Source organism: Pyxicephalus adspersus, chromosome 1 (assembly GCF_032062135.1).
Source record: "Pyxicephalus adspersus chromosome 1, UCB_Pads_2.0, whole genome shotgun sequence".
Lineage (NCBI taxonomy): Eukaryota > Metazoa > Chordata > Amphibia > Anura > Pyxicephalidae > Pyxicephalus > Pyxicephalus adspersus.
In genome coordinates, this window is record NC_092858.1 from 158,094,416 (window position 1) to 158,120,718 (window position 26,303).

The following is a 26,303-nucleotide window of genomic DNA, read 5'->3' on the forward strand; positions in this document are numbered from 1 at the left end:
ATCGCCAATGGGAACAATGCCTGCCATGTGCTAGTAGCCTTAATGGGAGCCAGATTTGTAATGTAAAAAAATCCCACTGCTTGGTGGTTGTTAGGGGGTGGTACCAGCCAATTTGGGTGTTCCACACCATTTACATTAGCAGGTTTTAATGAAAGCCCATCGTAAGATTTTCTTAGATGAGTTTGGAGTATATTATTATCATAAGATTACCAAACTTTATGAACAAATACCTTTGCATGTCAAGACTCGCATTACTCTACCCTAGACTAAAATACCAAAATCCAGACTTCCCACTTAACATCACCTATCCAAAACTGAGATAACAAGATGATTATTAAATCCTCATCTGACCAATTCAGTTACATTTTATATAACAGGAAACCAATACGCTGATCAAGTTTTGTCTGTATGCATTACCAGTACTACAATGATATCACGCTAAGTTAGCTATTTGCAGCTGCTGTCATGAATGTCTGTCATGTCATCTTCCACCCAGAAAATGTGTCTTTGAGGCTGTTATCTTTTCTGCACTGGAAATCATTTAGAAATAAGTCCTGTCTTGTATAAATGAATAATAACAAGTTGAAGGGAACGTATGTTTATCTTGCAATCATTTATTAGAGCACCGTAACATTCATAAAATAGGCTGCATGTAATCTGTTTCATCTAGGACAGGCAATGTCCTATTTAACAAGTAGAGCTATCTGAGCTGAGCTCAGCACAATGGTAAAGAGGGAGACGGTATCAGAAGCTATACAAAACCAGGATCCAGGCATTCTATATTATTCAGATCACTAGAAGTAAACATTTGTTAAAAGGCTGCACCTAAAATAAAACCTCGATATAAATCCCATGTGCATGCAAGATTTACATTCTGGGATATTGCCTCCTGTGTTCTGCCAACAGTGTAATCTGAGAATATCTGGGTGAACCCAGATTTTCTGGTTGTTTGAATGGGACTTTGGTATAGTATTGGTAACAGTATTTGGCTTATTTGGTCTTTTGTGACATTTTTTCCTAATTGGACTGACTAATGAAGTGCTAGACTCTTTGTGAGGTTGTATTGCATTATGTGTACCTTCTGGGGAGAATCTACTTGCAATGGTGACCATTCTCATACTATACTGGATCCATGTAAAGGAGAATGATATCAGCAACCAAGCCTTCAAAGTGATTGTAAAAACACATTTTTTTCTTACTTGAAAGTTGCCTAGGGTCAACTCAGGTCAAGTTTTATCCCCGCGCTTCCTCGCTCCCCGCGCATCACTATTACAGTGCCCCCTCTTTATTATGACTACACCCCTGCTCATGATTATTTACATATTTAAATATTCCTTACAAACAAGTCATGAGATTTACAACAATCCCTCACTGACCTCCATAGCTGCAAGTACTGTTCAACAATATACCAGCAGATGCATTGAAATGGCCTTTAACCCACCCTTGCTTTCCCTGGCTGGAGAGATTTCTCATCCTAGCAATGAAAACCAAGAGCACCTGGTGTAAGCTGTTAAGAAATAGATTTCAGCCTGACTTCAATGTCTTTCTTCTGGCCTTTAGGGAAGAATTACTCCATGGTGCTATATATCTACATAGGTTAATGAATGCTTGCTTTAAAGCTGAATTTCAGACTTACCTCCTTTTGCTCCTCTTGTACAGAAATTGCTTACAATGATTTAACAGTACACTGCAATATACCTACTATTGCATTACTATGTGCATTAAATGTTGCAGTGAGTACAGTGAGTAACAAGGAGACCCCCCCACCGCCTTTTTTCCTGGCTGATGAACATCTAGCCATTTCCTCTCCAATATTAATGTCCATGACCAGTCCCTTTATTTCATTGGATTCTTTTTAATATTAGAGGTTTAGCATTACATGTGATTGTTACCTAGGGTTCTCTGCATGCAAATGAAGACTGTTTTATGTGATTGAACTAACTATCTTCTTTTGACCTCTATGTAGGTAATCTTTGCAGTGGGGTTATGAGCAGGGGAAGCTCTGACTAGTACTATAGTAGACAAAATCTAAAATTAAAAAGAGGGAGGGGGACAGCAAAGAAGAAGTAGTACACCAATAACTATCATCAATATTCCTATATAACGTAAGTGTTCATGATGAGGTCCCCTATATGCAATGAAGATTCCAGTGGAACACACATTCTTTCTTGTAAATTCTCAAGTAAAATCAATATATACACCTTCAACGTCTATCCTATTAATGTCTCCTTACATGAGTGTTAAGATCTGTAATATTAACACTGATAGCGTTAAATCCGACCATTATTTGCTCTTAGCAGACACATTAGACGTAAGCACAGACTTTCATAAAAGCAGTGTGTACATCGAAGTACAGACGTACCCTGACGTCCCATGTGTCCTACACAATCCTCCTTTCATAAAAGTAATAAATGAAGATCTGCTGACATGACAGGTGATGAGGGCTCCTAAATTCAGCACAGGAACAAGAGTGTGATATGGAGTTTCACATTCATAAACAAGTATAATATATATATTATTATTATTATTAATATTATTATTATTATTATTAATAAACAGGATTTATATAGCACGAACATTTTACGCAGCGCTGTACATTAAATAGGGGTTGCAAATGACAGACTATTACAGACGGTGATACAGGAGGAGGAGAGGACCCTGCCCTGAAGAGCTTACAATCTAGTAGGTGGGGGATATATATAGCACGTATCAACTGATTGAATATAATAAACAGAAAGGAAAAGTCACTTAAATTGGCAAATGTAATGATCTGTGTGATTGACATGGGCTAAATTGTAGATGGACAACTAGATCAGAGCATCTCCAGAACAGCAGATCTTGAGGGATGTTCCTAGTGTACAATGGATATTACATCACAAAAGTTTTCTAAGAGAAGACAACTCTGAAGAGACACACAAGGTTCATTAGTGCCAGTGAGAAGAAGGGTAACCCATCTGGTCCAATCTCAGAGAAATCCAGTCAGACTGTTCATATTGACCCCTGTCCTGGTACAATGGGTACCTGAGAGAAAGAAATAGACCCGGGAGCAAATAAAGTACAGTGGTCTGGTGGTTTATGTTTTGGTTTAGATCACATGAATGGTCGATTTTGAATCTTGTATATGGAGAAGTGATGGCACCAGGATGCCTTATGGGAAATAAGCAGGTCAGTGGAGACTCTATAATTATTTAGACACCAATTTTGTGAATCCTTGCGTCTTGATATTCAAGTGAATGCTACTTTGACACCTACGAGCTACCCAAAGGATGTTTCTGGCTACGTACATCCCATCACAGAAACTGTATTATATAGCAGTGAACTCATGAAGTAAGCTCTGCCGCACTGCAAATATTGCTTAGGATTTGTGTGAGGAACATGATGGACGGTTTAGGTATTGGCTTGGCCTGCTAAATCAGAAGGTGCACAGATATCCCTGGAGCTCATGTGCAAGACTGTCTGGCCTTTACAGACAAGCAGTTTGACCAGGCCGGTATATTAAAAAATGTATTTTGTGTGGATACGAAAGATGTGTTTTAAAGCATGTCTGGACTCATAGCTTGGCACCAGACAGTTTTCTGGTCAGAAAGCCATAAAATGTACCTTTCTGAGTAGACAGAGTTTTTAAAAAGTTCTCAAAGTTTGAAGCTAAATATACATACAATTTATATATTTACTGAATTTGTTTTGTAGTGCAGAAAACTTTATGAAGAATACGTGCTTTTCATTGTAAAACACAGAGGTATCATTACAATGAATTACTACAATTTTGCCATGTAAAAATAAGCATTATTTAAAAATAAATATTTGAGACTAGAATAAAGAGTGTATAGTTTTTTAGAATATTCTTTATCCTTCACATACCTACATGATGACTCTAATAACTACAGTGCCTTTTTCATTTTTATGTTTTTCGCTTAGATACGTATAACATTGTGAACCTGTAACTGAACGGTTTATTTTGTAGGGCTTATGCTATTAAAATACCATGACCACTGCTCAGGCAACAAAAATCAGCAAGTAAAGCAAGTGAAATCAGTGTACTCTGGACCAACAATTTGTCAAAAAATAATGTAACTAGCAGAATCTATATAAAAAGAAGAAAGCAAAATCAGGACAACCCAATTCATGTACAACACTTTAATAAGCTGTACAATGTGTAAAGGGACCTGAGAAGTTCTGGGGTTCAGTGCAAGGCATAAATGTTCACTCTTCTGGTTGATCTGTAAAATCATTGCACGTTTCCATCTAAGGAGGAACTCAACTGCTTTAAAAAAGCAAGCCAGTGACAACAGACAGGTGGGTGTGACCAATTTACCTATGTTTTCCTCCTTCCAGGAATAACCATGCCTTCATTGGATCCTACTCTCCTCCCATGTCACTGTCTGTCATTTGCAACCCCTATTTCATGTACGGGGCTGCGTAATATGTTGGTGCTAAAATAATCCTGTTTAATAATATTGTTATCAATATTATTATCATTAACAATAATAATAATTATAGTAATAATAATTGCGTCTTTGTGTGAAAGAGTCCATTTGGTAGAAAACTTTGCCTCCTTGTCAGAGCCATGTCAGATATACCACACCCTATAACTACCACCAGAAAATTGGGAAGCTGCCCACGTTTTTCCTTTTGCAATAAACTCTGAAAATAAGCCAGCCGTCAATAATGCTTTCACATATATATCCACATACACTCTCATATACATTCTCCTTCCCCTCCTTCCCATTCAAATCTGTACTCAGTGAGGCTCCCAAATAGCAGTAAAATGTCCCTCTCCTACTACTCGATGTCATGTAACATGTCACATGCCCAGCATCAGCAGGTGGGGGTCTTCCCCTCAAATCTGCAAATCAAAAACTATGGGGCTGAAGATAAATGTCAAGGCACACTCATTACCTGGGAAGTGCACTGAAATTTTAGAAAGATTTTCAAACAAACCGTGCATTTTCAGAGTAGTGCTTGGGTACAGTTACCAGTTTTAGGATGTTCCCAAATACTTTCACCTTGTTACACTTAGCCAATCTTCACTTTTTCAGTCAAGTCCATTTTAAAAGTTAGTGTGTTAGCTATGTGTATTAAGGGTGCTAAAGCTGTTTCTAATGCTGGATCATTATTTTCATGATTAAATAATGCACTAATTATAAAAAAAACATTATTAATGTGGCATATAAAAAAAAACTTGATATGCAAACTGCATATTTGTGAGTAAGGTCCGATACATTCTGGCAAAACTGGGATGGCTATAAATACGACGCGTGACACTTGATCATTGGTAGCTAGGGTTTACCATTTACCCTCACATCTGACATATGGGCACATTTGTGAACATTGGCTATTTTATTAGCCAATAGAAAAGCTGGTAAGGACTGAATGCTAAATGTTCACAATGGGCACCATTCCCATTTGTTGGTGGCTTAGGGGTAATAATGTCTCTAAAGACAACCAACCAATGGGAGCACGGTCCATCAAGTAACTGGCTAAAACATGGGGTGCTATTAAAAATTAAAGCCAAAGAGTTTGCAAAGGTTGTCATATTATAAATATTATATAATTTTTTTTGTTTTAATTTATAAATAATTTATCAGCTTTATTGCTAAAATAAAAACATATTAACAAAATTATGTCTTGCCTTTAATGAACCAGTAATATTATATTGGATAAACTATATTAAATTAGTTGTTTTTTTCTATGTTTTTGATATTTTTAATTATTCATATTTTGCTGGTATTATTTATTAGACAGTTTGCTTTGTTTTGTTTTATTCCAAGCACAGAAACATTTTTCACTGTGTGCGCATTTTAGACTGAGCTCCAGAAATGCAGTAAAGAACTGCAACAATCCATATGTGTAATGGATGAAAGTGATTAACTAATCATTTTCAGCCCTCAGGTGAATTTTTCTGTAGTCAGTCAAAAAGTAGAACCTAAATCAGGAATGGTTTATGCTCACTAGTTCTTTCCTCCCATCCGTGGCTTTGGAAGAAAAATGTGTGCTTATAAATAAAAGAAAGGTGGCTAAACGCAATATTGGAAAAAGCACCAAGAGTATTTTTAAGGGTAAAAGAAGGAAGAGAAACTGAAATTTGTCCCAGAAAAAGTAGGGCACGTATTGATTCCTTTAATTGAAAAGACTCTTGGGAGCAAAAGACTTTTATCTCAGTGCTTCATCTAAATTTAGGATTTCAAAGCGATGAATAAGTTAATAGTTCTACTTAAAAGGGCATAATATTATGCTTAGAGAATAAAACAACGCCTGTGCTTGCAATTCCCATGAATAAATGTTATGAATGGTATGGTTTAAATACTCATGCACTGTAAATTTAAATTAATCATAAAGAATATATATATATATATATATATATATATATATATAGCCAATTTTATTGACTGATGACTGGCTGACATTGATGTATGCTATACATTACATATAGTATAAAAATAACGAATAATTTTACTGAAAGTATTATATAGAGCAGACTCCAGTTAATAAACTTTTTATGTTGTGGACTTGCAAGCGACCAGGTGTTTGAGTTTATTCCTTCTTACCTGATTGGTCTGGCTGGAATCCAAGGCAGGTAGGAACTGATGTTGTGCCAGGTTTTTGTGACAGGTGGCATATGTTACTATATAAATAACTGTGTTTCCAAAGCCTAGAGCCCTGAGATTAAAATAACGTGACAGACAGTTACTTATAAAGATCAAGTGGGTTGGCTAACATGCATAAGTGATTTGAAGGAATTATTGAGAACAAATAAGGTGTTGCACATAGAACTGGCTCTGTTTTACCTATCTTTTGATAACAGGATAAACCAAATGTTGTATTGTGATAAGTTTCCTATTTCTCAAAAGTAGTAACATGCCTGGGAAGATGATTCATGATACACTTCTGTATACCATTACTTTATTCCAGATGTCCCTAGAAATCATGTTACTTTAGAACAAAATGAAAGGCATAGCCACCCAAAGGTAAAGGCTAAACCTTATTCAATACTACAAACCTAGCCGTTTGAGAAGCAGGGATTTTAAAGGGACATTTTTGAAAATAAACAGTCATTTTTTATTCAATAAAAAAAAGTTTCCATACATGCAGTAAACACTGAAAATGCCAAGCACAAAGAAAAATACCAAATCATACTACATTTTGGCTCCACATGAGCTTGCTACCATTGGATGCATTTCAATGTTAATAATGTTGCTTTTTTTTAAAAGTATGGGGAGTCATGGGAGTATTTTTCTAAAAACCAAAATAAATAAATAAAGATGTCTAAAAAAACATGTATATATGCATGTGATAATTTTATTCCTTATCATAGACATGTCCTAATAACATGGGTTTGTACTTTCTTTGTCTCAACCTGCTAAAGACTAAAAGTATTACTGAAATATCACTTTGGGTTGTACTAAAATATTCCATAAAAACAAAATGTTGGATGAAGCTTGGCATTGGGTAACCACACTGGGGTTTTCTTCAACTTTCTTGTAGTAGTTGGTATCTTGAAGGTATCTCCTGGCTCTTTTTCACCCAATATTTTTTTAATTTACAATCTAAAGAATTTGTCTGAAATAGAGTGGGTACCATCATAAGTTTGTAATGGCTATGACATTTGGTTTGAAGGGAAAAATCTAATGGACATTTTTTTTACAGGTGTCCCCAAAAAACATAGAATCCCAGTATGAGATTCAGTGCTACAACAAAAAGCAAGACTGAACTGTTACCTTTGGGTAAGGTTGACATTAATGAAAAACATAAAAATTACACAAATTTGAAGCAGATGTACTTTGTCTCATGTGAAAATAGCGCTCACACAGTCTCATTAAAGTATAATTAAAAATTGCTGTTTCCCCTTAAATCAATGGATTAAAATATCATATGGAGCAAATCTTTTGAGCTTTATGAACATATTTCTTCTTAGAAAACCCAATAAATATGTCATTCTTGATGTGTTTTATATTTTATATATGACAGTGTGTATCCCTTGCATTACAAAGCACTATCCAGAGAGACTAATTACTTTTCAACAGATTTCCTCTGAATATGGCTTGAAGGATGGGGATGATAACTCAGATGTATAGGGGTTATATAGTGGTATTATATGCTCATTATTTTTTAAATGTCTATTTCCACAGGGAAGTTTTATTTTTTGCATTATATTTGCATTATATACATTTGCATTATTAAATGGTCAGTGATCCATAAGCTTTGCTGAGTTAACAAACAGTCATTGGACCTACCTATACGAGTAGAGTTTTGTTGTTTTTTTATTATATTGACCCAATATTTTAGTCCCGAGGATAAGAATCAAAATATTAAGTCTTTGACTGATTGTTTTTTTCTTCCAAATTGCAGAAACTCAGTATTGTTTGTCATTGGCACCCCAGGTCCTTCCATTTGTTTGCCAAAAGACTCAAACTTCTTGCTGAATTCTCTCTATTGTAAAATATATGAAGAACGCAATTTGGATGGAAAATAAGACTTGCTTAAAATAATCACACAGTGGTTGGCAACTGAAGTGTACAAATTTCAATTTCAAAATCCCAAAAGACACAACAAAAAGAAGGGTATACATTCTAATGAGAATCAAATGGAGGCTTTTGACCCCACAGTCATGAAAATTCCTAGTTTACTGAATGACTTCAGCATCAAAAGAAGTTTGCAAAGTACCAAAGCCACTATATCACCATAGAAAGGTTACAGTTAGCATTTTTTTTAGAAGCAGAGATTTTTTAACAAGATAACTGGTCCGTATAGCAGTCAGAGATGCATTTTACAAGTTGATGAAAGATCCATGCTTGCACTTGTATAAGCTTGAATTGGAATTTACATCTGCATTTCTTGCCATGTTTTTGGTAGTCTGACCTTAATTACCAATCTTCAGTTTGCCATATTTGTTTTGAATGTAGTGAGGAACAGAGTGCAGGGGTGGACAAATGTGAGGCAACCCACTATGAAATACTCCATAGGATATTGCTTTGGTTGTCCCTTGTCAATTCATTAGAGGTATGCCAAGGCGCATCGCTAAAGAAAATCAGTTAATCGCTGCACAAATGCTAGATTTTCACCAAAAATGATTGTAAACATTCACCTTGGATGTCAATTATCTACTATGTGTATGTAGCCTAATGTCTATGTTCTATGCTAGACTCTTCTTCTCATTATAGCTCAGGGCTTTCATCAGTCATAATTACAGTCAAGGACACAGAGCACCAAACCTGCCTTCCACTCACACAATGCCATTATGACATTATCATCAATCCTAACAGACAGGTTTTTTTTAACTGCCAATGTTCAATATTAGATGTAAGTAATTTCTAATAGGAGAAGGATTAAATGGCAGAGTCTTTGGCAAATTGGACAGCATTCCTTATGAGTCTGCCACATGCCCTGCCCCTCTGTTTTTTTATAGTACTGAAAGATATTGTACACCACTGATAAATGACATAGGCTTGATTTATCAAAGCTTTCCAAGACTGGACAAGATAGATTACCATGAGAGAACCTGGTAGATCCAGTATTTCTAGAATGGAATCCATAAAAATAATTTGTTTTAGTTGGTAAATATTTTTAATTATTGACCAAGTCCATTCTAGGTTTTCCCACACGTGTCTATCTTCTCCAATAAATCAAGCCCATTATGTTGGTAGACCAGAGACTTAACACTGCAAATCTACCAGGTTCTTTTTGATTTTCAGCTGCGTTTGGAGGTGTTCAACATGATTTCATGAAAAGAGTATCTATCATTTAGGTATTCATCATATTAGTGAATGATCAGTTCTTCCATTTTATTAAAAGAAAACTTTTGCTGTAAATTGTGTATATACAACATACACGACAATACTATTGATATATTTAAAATGAAGAAATGGCATTTCATTCTTGTGTATGAGAAAAGTCACACCTAGCGGAGTTTAATATGTCTAAACGCTATCAGATTACAACAAGCAAGGTTGAAAAATGACCGTGCTTGATGGCACCAGAATACCTACACAGAATAATCGCAGGCATTAAATGCATGACTGGGAGGTCATTGAGCATTCTTTGATCGTAGCATATGTATTTATATGTACGAAAGCACTGTATATTCCCAGGAGAGCTGTAAGACGTATTGCCAAGTCATTAGTATTTAGCCAGTGTAGTGTAAATGTTGTGCTCACAGGTCAGCCCATAAAATTTATAATTAGTTCCTAGGAAAGTTAATACGAAAAGGGCAATGGTGAAGACCCATTCAAGTCCTGTGTGGTCTGCTGAAGATTAATCCTTAATCATTTAATTGCAGAGTTGGTGTGGGGCTGATTGTAACTGCTGAAAAAGCAACAATTGCTAAGTGTGAAAGGACTTTGGCCTTTTGAGGCAAATAAAAGAAGACAATGCGGTTCATAAGATCCACATATTAACATACATAGCCACTCCTGGTTTCCAGGAAGATTTTTAAATTAAGGGATTTGCCTTTGAATTTTCTTTTAACCTTGGAAATATTGAGTGGGTTTTTTTGTTCCATAGTCAATGAACTTCAATGGCGGTCCATTGATCCCAATACAGTAGAACCTCAGGTATCTGGCACCCACTGGGAATGGCCAATTCTGGATTATTATTATTTTATTACTCCAATAAATCAAGCCCATTATGTTGGTAGACCAGAGACTTAACACTGCAAATCTACCAGGTTCTTTTTGATTTTCAGCTCCGCTAGGGGAGCAATCAAGAAAGTGGATCTATCGGGTGCCGGTTATCTGAATTTTCCAGTTATCTGAGTTTTGGATAACCGGGGTTCTACAGTATTAGGCAAAGGAACCTGTCTTGCTTGCTTTCTACCCTGCTATAAATCCACATAAAAGGAAATGTATGGGGAGAGTCAGGCTACAGGTACAGTATTCAATGTCCTGAGTTGTACTGCTTGCATTGTTGGGTGGTCCGGTGCTGTTAGTTTCATTTAATTCATCATAAAATATCTAAGAAATATTCATTCATGAACAGTAAAGGTAAGCATGAAGCAAATAGAAAGAAAATATATAAAAGAACTACATGACAGGGAGAAGAAGGGATTATGGAAGGCAGTGGGTGAAAGGGGAGTGAAAGGGTGGAGTAGAAGAGATGTACCTGATAGCTGGGGATAAGAGATGAAAAGTTTAACCACCTGAGCGTTACACTGAGGTCTAGATTTCTGTACCAAAAGTGATCCACTGTTTTTCATGAAATTTTTTTTTTTAAATTGTAGACCTGTAACTTACAGAAATATGTCCGAACAGGGGTTCTAGTAGATAATATGAATATAAAAAATGTATTTACTTTTATTTTTTTTTTATTTTTATGTATTGGATTGGATACTGGAGTTTGTATTCAATCCAATACAAAATGAGCGTTTGAATTTACCAGTTATGTACTTTGTATTAATTTTTTATTATTTTGTATTGGATTGGATACGCAAGTTTGTATCCAATCAAATACAAAATATAAATTTGAATTTCCAAGTTATTTACTTTTATTTTATTTTTTTTTATTTTTTGTATTGGATTGGATACGCAAGTTTGTATCCAATCAAATACAAAATATAAATTTGAATTTCCAAGTTATTTACTTTTATTTTATTTTTTTTTTATTTTTTGTATTGGATTGGATACGCAAGTTTGTATCCAATCAAATACAAAATATAAATTTGAATTTCCAAGTTATTTACTTTTATTTTATTTTTTTTTATTTTTTGTATTGGATTGGATACAGGAGTTTGTATTCAATCCAATACAAAATGACAGTTTGAATTTACCAATTACAAACTTTGTATTTATTTGAATTATTTTGTATTGGATTGAATACAGGAGTTTGTATTGAATCCAATACAAAATGAATGAATGAGTTTCTATTTGAATTTCCCGCACACGCGCCAACGTCATCACGCACGCAGGGAGGAGCCGTCCGTTTTTTTTTTTCTCCGCCGGACGGCTTCTCGTTTCAGAGATCTACCGGCGCTGGACGAAGAAGGACGTGGACGATCAGTGGGACCAGGTAAGATGCCGGCTGGTATCTTGTGTTCCGCCGGCCGGGCGGCAGAACACAAGATGCCGGGCAGCGGAACACAAGATACCGGCCAGCATCTTACCGGTCCCGCTGGCACCCGACGCTGGAGAGGGAGATCGACGGACGACGATGGACGGAGGATGACGCTGGAATAGGAAAACGACGCTGGAATAGGAAAATGACGCTGGATGTGCACAGCGGGACCATGGAGGTAAGGATGTGACAAAAATACAGGCTTAACCATCCTAGCCATTTTTTTTTGCCGGTACGAAGGTCGGGCTTAACGGCTAGGTGGTTAATAGGGTTGTGTTGGGGCTTTGTTATATTTTTGGTATGATCTCATTTTGTGGGTTGTAAGGTCATGAATAGGGCTGCAGTTGGGTAAAACAACATGGTAGGAACCTATTGGAGATATGGCATACCTTAAAAATGTGTTTAGAGGAAATTACTATTGGGATCTTGTATTATAAGGGTTTCTTCAGAGGTATTCAAGACAATGGATCACCAAGGTACACTGTGCAATGTCTCTCTCAAATAGCCAACTCCCTGGTTTCTGGTGGCATTTTGTTTCTGCTCTAGAGTAAACTGTAATTAGGTAAGTATGTGCCACAATTGTCTGATTATGGAAGAAGTTCACCACCCACCAACGAGTTTATTTCTAATCCCTGTCCATTTTATTGATATGTGTATTCATTTTAATGAGATCCACTCTTCTTACCACTGTCACATGGGGCAGAAGGTGATGGGAAACCTCTAATCTCATTTAGGTGAAATTTTTCCAAGGGAGACAGATACTTCAATTAGACATCTTTAATAAGGATGCCTCCATTTTAGAGATATCCTCATATTTCCTGATGGGGCTCCGACTGTGGTTCTAGCTATTTCACTCTGTATTGAAAACATTAAAAACGGTTTAGATACTCTTTATTGCCCTAAAATAAAAGGCTTTGGTGTTGGAACTTTTTATACGGTTAGGAATATTTAACTAACCTAAAGACCAATTTCAAGCAAACTGAAAGGAGTCATATAGTTCAAGAATGATTTGGGGTCTATTTATAAATGTTTTTCACCAGATTCACCTAACTTTTACCCAAAATGTACACATTTTTGTCTTGGATTCAGTTAGAAAAATATATGAACTAATTGTAATTAAATCTTTTTAGAAAAACTTAATAATCCAAATAATGTTGAAAAAATAATTTGTCATTCAACACAACAGAAAAACAAATGCACAAATTCTGATGTATACACACATACTTAGTTGTTAGTGACATGTGGGCAACAATTGTTTTTTTCAAAGAAATGGCTATAGCTTTAAAATATTTAGGAGATTGTATCTGGGCATTTTTAACTTCAAATATTATTTAACACAGATATATATTTTTTTGAAACATTAGTTCATTATGTACTTAGAAATAAACTAGTTTAGTATTGCCCTGTGTAGAAACTTTAAGCTCAGCATAAATAAAGGAAGGTAAAGTGCTTTGCACTTGGTCACACTAATTCAATAATGGGATTACAACCAGGGGATCTGGCAAGAATCCCATTATTATATGTTCTCACAGCACTACAACTGATATAATTAAAAAGGTATAATGGGGAAGGGATAAAAAGAATACGGTGATAAAGAACTGAATTGCAGGAGTATCTATGCAATAAAATTACTGGTTCTATAATAATGACACTGTAATAACCTATTATCTCCACATACAGTAGCTGCATCTGTGAAGTGAAGTGAAGTGAAGTGAAAACATACTTTTTAGATGCAATAGCGATTAGTATGATGTGCATGTATTCATATCATTATGCTTATGTACAATATATGGTAGAGGATCATTTGAAATGATAATGGTATGTGGTACAGCCATGTTTACTTATTTCACATGGACAAGAATAATTAAACTAAATCATTAGGGCTTACTCTAATGGGGAGTCTGCACATCTCTTAACAGAACAGCAAAAATATGAAAAAAGCATAAACAATATTGTCAAAGATAAAGTTTTCTTTATCACAAATACCACAATACCACAAAATATAGTCACTTCAAGTACACTGTACTTATATTTGTTCTTTAAAGTCTGTTAATAGATAATTGTGGAACGCCCTCCTTTATGGGAAATGAACAAAGTCTAAGTTTTTTTTACAAAGACCACTTAACCAGTTAACTAAAAATGCCAGGTGCCCAAAGAAAAGAAAAATGAAAAAGCAAAGAAAAAATATGTGAATTTTTAGACATCCAAAAATCTACTATAAAATTATTTTTTCAATGAAACAAAAAGCAATAAAGTGGCAGCAACTTTTTTATATCATAAAAAAAATATGTTGACCACATCACAATATTGTGAATGGAATTTTATATCAAAAGTATGTCGTTACAAAGTTCCAATGCGTTGTGTGAGACACACTGTTTTCTTCTTCAGTAAAATGTAGTGACACATAATATTCAAGTTCCCAAAGAGGCTCCTAATTCTAGCAACGGTAATACAAGTCAAGGGGGACAGCCAGGAGGAGACAATACATTGCTTGATCCCACAGATGGGGTTTCCAAAACGTTGCAGAATAGTTCAAAGAATCCAGGTCAAGATTAAATCCACTAAGGATAAACAATAGATCCACTACAAATAAAGAATAGATCCACTAAGGATTAGATCCATTAGATCCCCTAGGGTTGTCCATAATTCACTGGGCAAGATCTATTGTATGCCTAAGCCTTCACAAGGTGCTTCAGACCCACTAAGGCTTAATGATACAATAGTTCTTGGTCAGTGAATTACAGACAAGGTATTTGACAGATACATCATTGTTTTACTCTATGCTATGGATCCAAGGACAAGGTAACCGTTATACCACAAGGAGGGACAACTGGGGAACAAAGGAGGAAAGGATTTGTTCAAAAAGATGGGCATTTGGGAGCTATAATATAAACCCACCATTCTTGATACACAATAAGGTATATGGAAGAAGTTATATGGAATGATTTGCAGAATACACATTTCCTTTTTTTGATGATGGAAATGAAAACATCTATAGATTTTCTTTTAGGGAGATAATACAGTGTATCAGATACCAAAGCTGAACAATTGATATAGAATTTCATTTTTTACTCTTTAGTGAAATATACAGAAATAAAAACAAATTGCATCATTGCAAAACAAAATATGTTGTGAATATAAATAATTGTGACAATATGTTTCAAAGCAGATGAGCAGACACCCCATTTCAGTTGCCCTCTGACAAGGAAAGCTGGCGATTTCTGCATTAGTACCATTTTTCTATTAGAGAGCATATGGGGCTTTTAGAACACGTACATAAAGGAAGATACCATCAGCAATAAGAGTCAATCATGCGCTGTCACATATCAGTGGAATATTGTTTTATTTGGAGAGGTCTCTGTCTAATACATTGCAACATAAAGAGAAAAACAATAAAATGTTTTATTCTGTTATAGGGTTAAGACCTGTGATGATGAAGGCCGTTAAATTTCTTTTTTTTCGCATACTAATATTTGTACATTTCTCCACATTTACATGTAAAGCTATCCAGTAGCAATAGAAAATGTTTTAATGCTAGTTGTTTGGCCCTCACACTATCTAGGACAATTTTCCAAAGCAAAGTAACTGTATATTTGGCAAACTAAATGTTCACTTAATTTAGAAATTAGCCTGTTTTCACTTTGAATAACCAATCCGATGCAATACAAAAAAATGCTTACATCCGATTGGACGAATGCAGCATCATAGTATTCACTAGGCCATAGGGCATTCATATTTCTGTATGAACACTTTATATTTCTTTAGGAAATAAACTCCAAAGAATTCAGATTTTCTTTTTCAACCTATAAGCTGAACTGGGATCCATTTTACTAGGGATGTCAATCTGTAGCAGTGGGAATTTTTAAGTAGACTGCTTATGTCTGCAGACCGTCTAGGATTACACTGTATGTATTGCTGAGCCTCCGCCTTATCTAAAGATTGGGACAGGGATAGTTAGGCCAGGGAAATGCTGGGGAGTTAATGCTAGAGGTCCTCCAGCCGAGAAATAGGAAAAGCATATTTGGACTTCGTGCAGCTTCTGATGCACATTGAGAAAGCTCACAGTGTGCAGTGGAATCAATATAAACAATTTTAGTACAGGAGAAGAACCTGCAAAACTGTTTAAGGTTAATAATGAGGCTGGGGTTCAGTTGTAATCTTGATCACTGTTGAAAAGCCATCTGTTGCTCTTGAAGACAAAGTATTGTATACGTATATTGTATAGGAAGAAGAAAAAAGGAGAACCTTTTCAACTACACTACACTTAATCAATGTAAATTGCAGTTGCAATTACAATTGTAGTACTGACTATTTGGAACTTTACTTTAATTCATATAACATTTAGTTTCAGGCAACAAAGAAATTTAAAAAATGTAATTTAAAAAGAAATCATAAAAGGTCCACAGGACCATAGAATCTCTGGCAGCAATTCGGAGAATCATATTTACAGAGAGACAATTTATCTTTAAGCCTTTTTGATATCAAACTAATACAGCTGGAATTGAGTAAGACCTTTTTACCACTTCTATGAGATTAAAGCTGTATTTCTATCGAAACTGTCCCCATATAGAAGACAGACACCTTGATCTTTTTTGTCCTATTGAACCTAATGTACAGCAGACAAAGTAATAATAAAAGCAGGGATAGGTATTTCTATATATCATTAATGCAGAAAGCTAACTTTCATTAGCAATATCACATGTATGTAGGGAATAAAATGCAGTCCTGGCTTTCAGAAATCAAATAAAATTAAAAAATGAAGTTGAAATAGCTGCAAAAATATTCTTTACCACTTTACCTTTATGTTATATTAAAAAGACTTTATATATGCTTCTCTCTTCTGCCCTTGACCTGGGCAGAGCTGGACAGTATTCAATTCTTCCATGGAAGTTAACAGCTACTTTAGACCAGAGGTCCCAAACTCCCGGTCCACAGCCCGCTAGCGGCTGTATGACAGGTGGTCTACGAGAGCCGGCGCACCCCCCATCGGGGTTGGGAGAAGGACAGTTTGGGGGAGCGAACCGTCCAGAGCTGCAGGCCACGTCTCCCGTACGGATTGCAGGTACAGGGCAGTGGGCAGGTTGTGTCTCTGGGCATAGGCCTGCAATAGGTGAAAGGGTAGGTTCTGGCATTATGACATCACGCAGAGGGAAGTTTATTCCCCTTTAATGTTGAAGGTGGTGCTGGGTTCCCCTTCATTTTCAATTTGACCCCTAAATGACAGAACCCCTGCTCTGCAATAGTAATTCCAAATGGTATGGCTAAATGTGAGACCTGCCTTGTGCTGTTACAGGAGCACAGGGGATCTGTCATGCTATCATGATCAATGCATGTGTTAAGAAATGCGTCATAACGCACACCGATGCACCATTTTGCGTACCAACATGAGTTGAACATTTGAATTAAAGTTTAATATTAAGCCCATTGTACACAAAAAATAATACATGTTAACACGTGTGTTTTGCAATTCTATTTTTTTCAACGGGAAAAGTATCGGGGAAAAAATGTTTAGGTGTCAATCATTTTGAGTGGCATTGTCCATATTACGAAATTTCAACAGACTTTACACGGACCCTCTGCATTTCACATTATGTAGAACCATGTCACTCACCTCTACTCATGAAGCATAAACTGATCTGCTGCATTTATGAACAAGTGAGAATCTGATAGCAATCTTTAATAAAGTGACCGATGGGGATGAGCGAGAATGCCAGGCATTCTCGCAAAAATTTCCTCGAACTTCCAATGGTTCGGTGATTTTGCAAAACCACCGGAAGAGGAAATTAAAACAGGTGGATTCCCAGAGCTGCATTCAGGCTTGGGAATCCTATTGTTTGGGATCCCCTGGCACTAGAGGTTAATTAAACTCTAGAGCCCAGGGATTGCAGAGGATTTCCAGGGCTGCATGATGCAGCCCTAGAAATCCTCCTATTGGGGCAAACCATTGGGCACTAGAGGGTAATTAACCTCTAGTGCCCCGGGGATCGCACACTCTTCTCAATGAATGCATCCACAGCATTCATGCATGCATCCATGCATCCACAATGCATCAATGCATCCATGCATCCACAGCAACCTCCTGACATTCTAATATAAGTATCTGTTACAAATTATACATTTGTTACAGATACAAAGGTACCCTTTGTAAGAGATACTTATATTACAATGTCAGGAGGTTCTCCTGTGCTGGGCATCTTCTCAATGATTGCAGCTGTGGCTGCATTCATTGAGAAGAGTGTGCGATCCCTGGGGCACTAGAAGTTAATAAACTTGTTAATAAGTTGTTAATAAACTTCTAGTGCCTGGGGATCACAGAGGATTTCCAGGGCTGCACGATGCAGCCCTTGAAATCCTCCTGTTCGGCGGGAGCTCGACTTCTCTGCAAATCAGAAGGCCGTTCTCACTTACAATTTGAGATTGAATGTAATATTCTCGTTTGCTCATCCCTAGTGATCTTTAAATCAGTATTCATACTTTCTCATGTTATGATAAGTGGAATGTTGAAGTCATTTACTATTAAAGTCAATACCTGGATTGTCAGTTAGTGTTGTCCTCAGAGAAGTCATTAAACATCACTTTTAAGAGCTGGTAGGACTGATAATTTCAACAAATATTAAGTAGTTAGAGTAACCTTTAACAAGAAATTATCTTTAAATACAGGAGACAAAAATCTGGTTGCTTTAAGTTAACCTGATCACATCATTGCATTGACTTAAAATAGGGCAAATATATCCATATTTACAATTTGGGTTTGGAAAGCAAATACATTAATAACAATAAACCAAAATAGTGTGTGGACTCCTAACCATCACACTTGAATAAGCATGTTGGAATTTCATGGCCATTAATAAAGTATTATAATATAATTATAGCACCATAAGAACCAAGTTTGACCACTTCTTTCAATGTTACACATGTTTTTTTGGTTTTCCAAATGAATAAATAGATAAATGGATAAAAAATATTTTACAATGACTAATTATTTGCCAAATACAAATATTAGCAAATACTAGAAGGAAATGTGAGAACAAGTGTACATGGGTGGATGTCTATAGAAAATGTTGAGTATCTTTGCTTTCTTTAATAGGGTATGTAAGGAAGAACCTAAACTATTTCCAAAACATGTATTTCATATTCATGTCACAAAAATAAAAAAATATTTATATTGAAATGTACAGAAATATGCCATAATTATGATTGTTACCTGCAAAAGTTGTTGAAAAATAAATAAAACATTTGATTTGACAAGGTGTGTTCACACTGATATAACCACTGCCTGGCCAAAAAGTCACTTTTACATCATTGGACCACGTTTAACGGTAATTACAGCATGCAATGTCGCGTAGTGTCGTTTTCAAAAGCATATTTAATGTCACAACGTTTATTTCCATCCAGAGTTGAGCTAATGTTTCACCAAGATCTTGTATTGATGGTGGGAGAGTCAGGCAGGTGTCTTGTCCAGCATATCCTAAAGATTCTTATTGGGATTAAGGTCTGGCCAATGGTGACCACTCCATGTGTGAAAATATTGCTGTCTAGCATTCCTTCAATCACTCTTTCACAATTTAGGCCTAATGAATCCTGGCATTGTCATCAACAAAATTTTAGTTAGACCCGCTGAAATCAGGGAGTGGTATTTATGAAAGGATATAAACAAATTGCAAGCAAGACCTTTGCATTGAACCTTGTAAGAATGTTTTGTGGACATCAGTCATCATATGGCTTCACTGTTTTTGTGTGCTGAGAACCTAATAAAAGTTTTCAGTGGGCAGCTTTTAATGATGAATATATATTTAGGTAATAATAGTCTTCATCTGTTACTTTCCCCTACTTGATGGATTCTAACACCCCTTCTTCCTTTATCCCAACTTTAAACTGACCTCCTCATAATACTTACCCCTAAAGAGCTACTGTGATAATAACTTTATAAGTAATTTGATTCATAAAAGTTATTTTTGTATGAAAGGCTCTATATGAAAACAGTGTTATTGTCTGTGCTATATGATTTATTTAAAAGCTTCACAGTAAAGGGAAAACTTATGGTCAACCAGTAGTTTGGACTTGCTGGAGGCAACACTCTGCAAGGCTGATCTTCTGTCTGCAGTATTGCCACCAGTCTAGTCAAAAAAAAAACAGATGATAAAGTTTATACAAAGAAATAGAAGCCCTAGACAATTTTTATGCAAAAAAAAAGCCTGAATAGCATTTATGCAAAGAGAAAGAAGTGCCGGCTGCTGCTTAGCTCTACTCACATATCAGACCATGAGGAGCAGAAGACAGAAATAAATAATGTGAATGGATAGGGAAAAATATTTTTTTTATTAATTAGAAAGTTGCAGTATGTGGATGAGCTGCTTGGTGTAATTATTCTCAACCAGTAAGTCCAAATAGAATAAAGGTGAATTTACACACACTTTAAATCTTTATACTATACTTTAAACATCATTCACACACACTTTAACGTAGCCCTAAACGTAAAAATCTGTTTTGTGAGAATTTGGAGGCTGTCATTAATGACCTCTAACTTCTTAAAATGCTAGCTGTCTGGATGTTATGCTGATCCATTCATTTCTAAGGCACTGACATGGAACAAGTATGCTAATTAGGAGTTCTGACTTCACTCTGACTTTCTAATCTGAATTCTGTTTATTGACTCAGAAACTAATAGGATCAGAGGCAGACAGGCAACTAGTGTTCTTAGAAGTAAGTCGGCAGTGGATGTTCTAAACTGAATAAAACAACTTCAATAGATCCATAATGCACCTGCCACCAAAATTGGTGCCGAACACCTCCAATCCTGTAACCACTTGCATCAAGATCCCGGTGCTATTATAACTGTTTTTGGAGATACAGCCCTAATGTTAATGACATGAGCTGTCCTGAAAAGACTTAGGTTAGCTAAATACAGTTAGCTAACAAAGTTAGCCCTTTATTGGAAATATCTCTGTATAGGCGGTCCGAACACCTTCTAGCCAAAGTTTCCATAGTGTGAAAGTGAATGGCTGCCATTTTTTCCTATCTATCTATATCATGCTATCATGTTTATATATTATTTTGATGTGATTAATGTTTTCACAGTGGTAGCAGAAACATTTCCAATCCACCCTCTGGATCATGCTTGATATGGCAGCTTTAACATCTCTAGGTATCTTTAAAGAGAGATTGCTACTTAAATAATAAAGGGGTCTTAAAGACTGTGAGGGGCTGCCCTGGACAGAACAGTAGAGTTGGATAGAAAGTGAAAGACTTTTTCAGAAACAATGACAACATTTGTATAGCACTTTTCTCTTGTGGGACTCAAGATGTATGTTCTTTAGAGGAAACCCACATGCAAACATGGGAAAAACATACAAACCCAACACATAGAGATAGCAGACTGTCTGGGATTCAAAGCTTGGACCAGTGTATTACAAGGCAGGAATGCCAAACAGTTAGCTACCACTATAAAAGAGCACTGCACTGCAGGCCCTTCTCACACTTGTGTAAGAGTTCACTACTTGGAATATGTGTAACCTTCATTAGTGTACTGCGATTCCATTCACCAAAATGCATGGTGCTACAACAAACATTGCAGTGTGCCTGTAAACCAAAAATATTTGCACCCATCTTTTTAATGCATTACCCTGTGCAGCCCATTAACAATAATAGACCTCACATGGTAGTGCATTCCATGGTAGCCAATGGTGGAAAAATGGCCCTGGAGGAAGAGAATGATAAGAAAGGTTCAAAGATACAACTACAACGATTTGGCTAAACACCTTGCCCTTGGGCCCCATAGCAGCTGCAAGGACTACTATAGTCATCCTTATATTCTTGCTGCAACTGTAATGTAACATTTTTATGATTTAGAGGTCCTTTTAATAAATATAAGTTTGTACAGCTACTACAAAGTTTTATGTTGCCTGTAGTACAAATGACTCCATTATCTATGAGCAACAGGTCCTCCTTTAATATTATTGCCAGGACTCCTCGCAGCTCTACACCAAACAAATAACACATCACATCAAACAATACCATCGCAGTTTAGGCAGGCATTTAAACCAAAATATAAAGCACACATAAACCTTGTAGAGCTTTACACGTAAGATGTTCATTTGTTTATGTACTGCTGTAAAAGTAGAAGTTTCCAGCCTATCAAGCCATTCTTAGGTCTAACATTTTATTGCACTTATTATCCCCTTGCCCTAGCAGCACAGGATAAGTGGCTCTTGGAAGTTTTCCATGGAAGGACTGTAGGTAAAAGATTTGCAGAGCCCTAATGCAACAAAAGAAACCCAGCAAGGATGAGCTGAGTGGCTGCTGCTGCCGCTGGGATGTTACTATAAATTATTTAAACTTCTCTTTTTTAATGTCGATGCTTCTCGTTAACCTCATATCACAACACAGAGCAGTGGGAAGAAGAAAACAGCTCACACCACGATAACAACTGTGATTAAAATGCCTCTTGCTGACAAAGGGACATTACTACCAAATGACTTTGATTATCTGCAGGAAAATGATAAAGAAAACACACAGTCAGTGATTCTATTGTACAATAAAGGTTTCCACTTGGGCATTGGAGGTAAATCCAATTCTCCTTTAACCCCAGTAGATGCCAATGATCGAATAGCTGCCAACATTATAATATTGTTTTAGTGGATACTTTACTAATAAAAAGGTGAACCTGAGCTAGCACTTGTGTCTCACAAAACAGCAGGGCATTCATTCCATCAAGGCATATTTACAAAACTCAATTAGAAAATTCTTCTTTCTGCATTTGTAATATGCTTCTTAAAGTGAACCTGTCACTTGGGATGTAAGATCACACTTTTGTAAAACAGAATGTATCAATGTAGTAATATCTTACAAGCTTTTTAAAATCATGCTGCCATTGGTGAATGGTTAATGGAAGAAATGTGCATATTTAACACCTCTTTATGAGCATTTGACTTTATAGAAATAAGTCTAGATCTCCATAATTCTATTCTGTTAATTGACATTGCTGATGATTATTCAAAATGGCCCCAGAAAAAACAAATTATTACCTTTTAACATCAATCCAAGGACTAACCAACTGGTAGAAAAACATCACTATTTTACATAGCTACCTTTTGCCCGTGGGTTCTTTCCTAACCCTTTTAAAAGGTTAAAATGCTGGGAATAGACATTGATACCCAAGTGTAATATTAAAAAACAGGAATCGCACCATAAAGCAGATACATTAACTAAACCGATATATCTAAAACAAAAAGTTATCTATAGGCATGTAAATTTCATTGCACATCCTGCATGGTTGAAAACTATGGCAATGGTACCGCAATGGGTTAAGCCAGACAAGCAAAACTTCGTGATCTGCCATTCGCTAGCCATCTAATGTCATCTTTCAGCTTCTTTTCATTTAAGCCAAACTTAAGCTGACTGTGATCCTAATATTACAAAGCGTTTGCCATCCCCTTCTCTATAAGCAATTCTTTTAATAAGGTCAATCTAATTTACCTCTATAATCACATCAGCGGCGGAATATTAATCTTGCTGTTGGCATTCGCAATTCACAGCTTTCTAAATGACAATACATAGGATTTTGAGAAAAAAAAAGGAGTACCAATTCAGAGCCAACTTTTGTTTTTTAAGATTTAAAGGGCATCTGACTAAGCAACATGGTGTGACTCAATCATGCGGTGGGCCTCAATCTCCCCAATGCCATTAAACAAGGGACCTAGTACACAAACAGCGAGTTTACACGTCGAATGCCCTTGTGAACTTTCAAGATCGGTCTAGTTCAGAGTTTAGCCAAAAATGTCAAGAGACCGGTCAACCACTTTAAAAAGTTCTAGAACTCCAGAGGTGCCTGGATTGGGCATGAGCAGGACATTGGAACTAGGACTGGTAGAAGGAAAGTTTGCTCACTTACCTCCTTTCCAGTTTTTGCCTTTGGTCCTGCTAACCTTGCTTAGAGATCCACCATGAAAGAGCAGCGTAAAGAGGAGTATAAGTTCAGGGGTGATATTCCTGCGTCTCAATGAAGATAACATGTCCGGATGATCATTTCACACCATTGCTAACATCTCCTTTGACTCCACAGTATTCCTTTATTTTCCCCCCTCTTTCTTTCTCAGCAAGAAGTCATTAATCACTGAAGAATCAGAGCACACAGTGGCTTTGCCATAGCTGAATGTAGAAGCAATATCTCAGAGATGTAGCCCTGAGGAGAAAGCACATTTCTTCAATCCTCCTGCTTCATCAACATACAGAGCAAGGATGCTGAGAGCACTGTGCTGCTAGTTCACGCAGGCAAATGCACATTTCCCCACTCCCTCTCTCTCTGTATCTCCACTTTGCTTATGTTCAGGAGAATATCCTGCTTTTGTTTTCTCCAAGAGATTGATTGACAAATATAAAAACTGTAATGATTGTGTCCAGCAAGGAGAATAGAATGAAAATATTGTCAGGCTTGGTCCAAAACAGACAAGAGGCGGTTGTCCTGACAGCTCAAAGCTTGGCTGATCCTGATCCTAATAGCTGTGCAAGCAACTAAATTGCTCTTTTAAGAGTAATAGGGCTTCAGTAAAAGCTGGTGTCACTGGCACTTGGGTAGAAAGTGCAGGTTTTGTAGAATCTGTAAGAACTCTGAATGAGATCAATGCAGACCTGGCTACAAATGCTCAGGTCTGAACATATAAACAGCATTTAAGGTTTTCAATGGCTTTCCTAAAAAGTGGAGGTGGATGCTTGCTGTATTGTAACATGCAAATGTTCAGGTCTCCAACTCTGCTCCATTGTATTAGTTCTTCGGATTATTTAGTGATATAAAAATAGATTTTATGTATCTCCCATGCAGTAATTATTGATGCCTCCTCTTCAATTATTTATTCTTCAGAAGGAAAGTACAAGCTTGTTCTGCTTTATATTGCATGAAAAGCGACCAGATAAGAGTCATCTGCAGTCGTAATGTTCTCGAAAGGCTTCCGCTACATCTCAGGCTTTTTTCTCACCAGAAACGTCATGAATATTAGAGTTGTGAGAGTTTAACTGCTTGCAGGTGAGCAGGCGGCGAAGGGGTTAAGGGAGGACTCTACGTTCTTGGATTGAAGGAGTTATGTGAAAGTGTTTGTGAATGGCTTACGGTTTTTGGCAGGGCTTAAAGCACGTGCCAGCCGTTTAACGAGAGGTTGTGAATGTTTAATGTTTGGCAAATTTATGTCTAGCGACTTGTACTAATCAAAGCTGAACATGGTCAATTATGAAAGTCGATAAATGATATTAGGAGACTTTTTTTTTACATTATGATTACCTTTATGCTGCTTGTGGATTTTAATGTATAGCTGTATGCATGAATTATGCATATGCACCGTGTCTTCCATTAAAACGTCATGGGATATTGAACTTTTTAAAACTGACATGATGCTAGTTTCCATTCACGGTGGTGGTGTGTGTGGAGGGGGATTCACATAGTATTTTCTGCACTTAAGTGATAGTAATGTACAAGTTAAATGGTTGTATGGTTTGGAATGTAAAGCTAAAAGATTTCACAATTTGGCCACGATGTGCACTATCATTGTACAACCTCGTCTTTCCTATTAGAGGCTTCTAATAAGGAAATTGTATGTACATATATAGTATATATATATATATATATAATATGTTAGTGACATGACTATGGATTTTGTAAATCACTGAGCACTGCATACCATGGCGGTGAAATGTAAATACTAATACTGTGTAGTAATAATTCCTCCTAGGCCAAATTGCCCACAGGCCTTTTAATACATATCAGTGTGGCAGAGTTAGAACCTCTGTCTGTATTTAGCCCTGTCTCCACAGAGTGAAAACAGCAAAAAAAGAAAGCTATAAAATCAAGCGATATGATACTTTTTGGGGGCCTTAAAACAACACCACCTCATCACCAGCCACTGCAAATATTCTACAGGTCAGACAGCTACCACCATGGCTGTTCCTGCCATGGCTGTTCCTACCACCATGGATGTTCCTGCCAGCTTCCTAGGGAAGGAATGGACTATCCAAATCCATTTTTAGGCCCTCTTAACAAAATCAAGGTTAAAAAAAGTTGCTGTACATTGCATTTTAATTCTTTGTGTATTTTGACGCCATAATCCTTGTGTGATTTTATCAGACTAAAATCCTGATCTAGAGAGTATTTTGTGTACCTTGAGGATCTATGAATGTCTATAATCTGGGCAGAGCTCTACTAAACCTTTACTGTACATCCAGTGTTCAATTACTTTTAGACATGCTTTTGACAAATGGACCTCTTATTCTAT

General features: G+C 36.5%; 1 protein-coding gene across 1 annotated transcript in view; it reads right to left on the minus strand.

Annotated features, from left to right (window-relative positions):
* ROBO2 (roundabout guidance receptor 2) overlaps positions 1 to 24,405 on the minus strand; it is a 624,073-nt gene extending 599,668 nt beyond the window's left edge. The window contains exon 1 of the mRNA XM_072419149.1: positions 23,936 to 24,405. Coding sequence (XP_072275250.1) covers positions 23,936 to 24,056 — 121 coding nt within the window. The 5' untranslated portion in view covers positions 24,057 to 24,405. The remainder of the gene's footprint in view (positions 1 to 23,935) is intronic.
* Between the last annotated feature and the right edge of the window lie 1,898 nt (positions 24,406 to 26,303).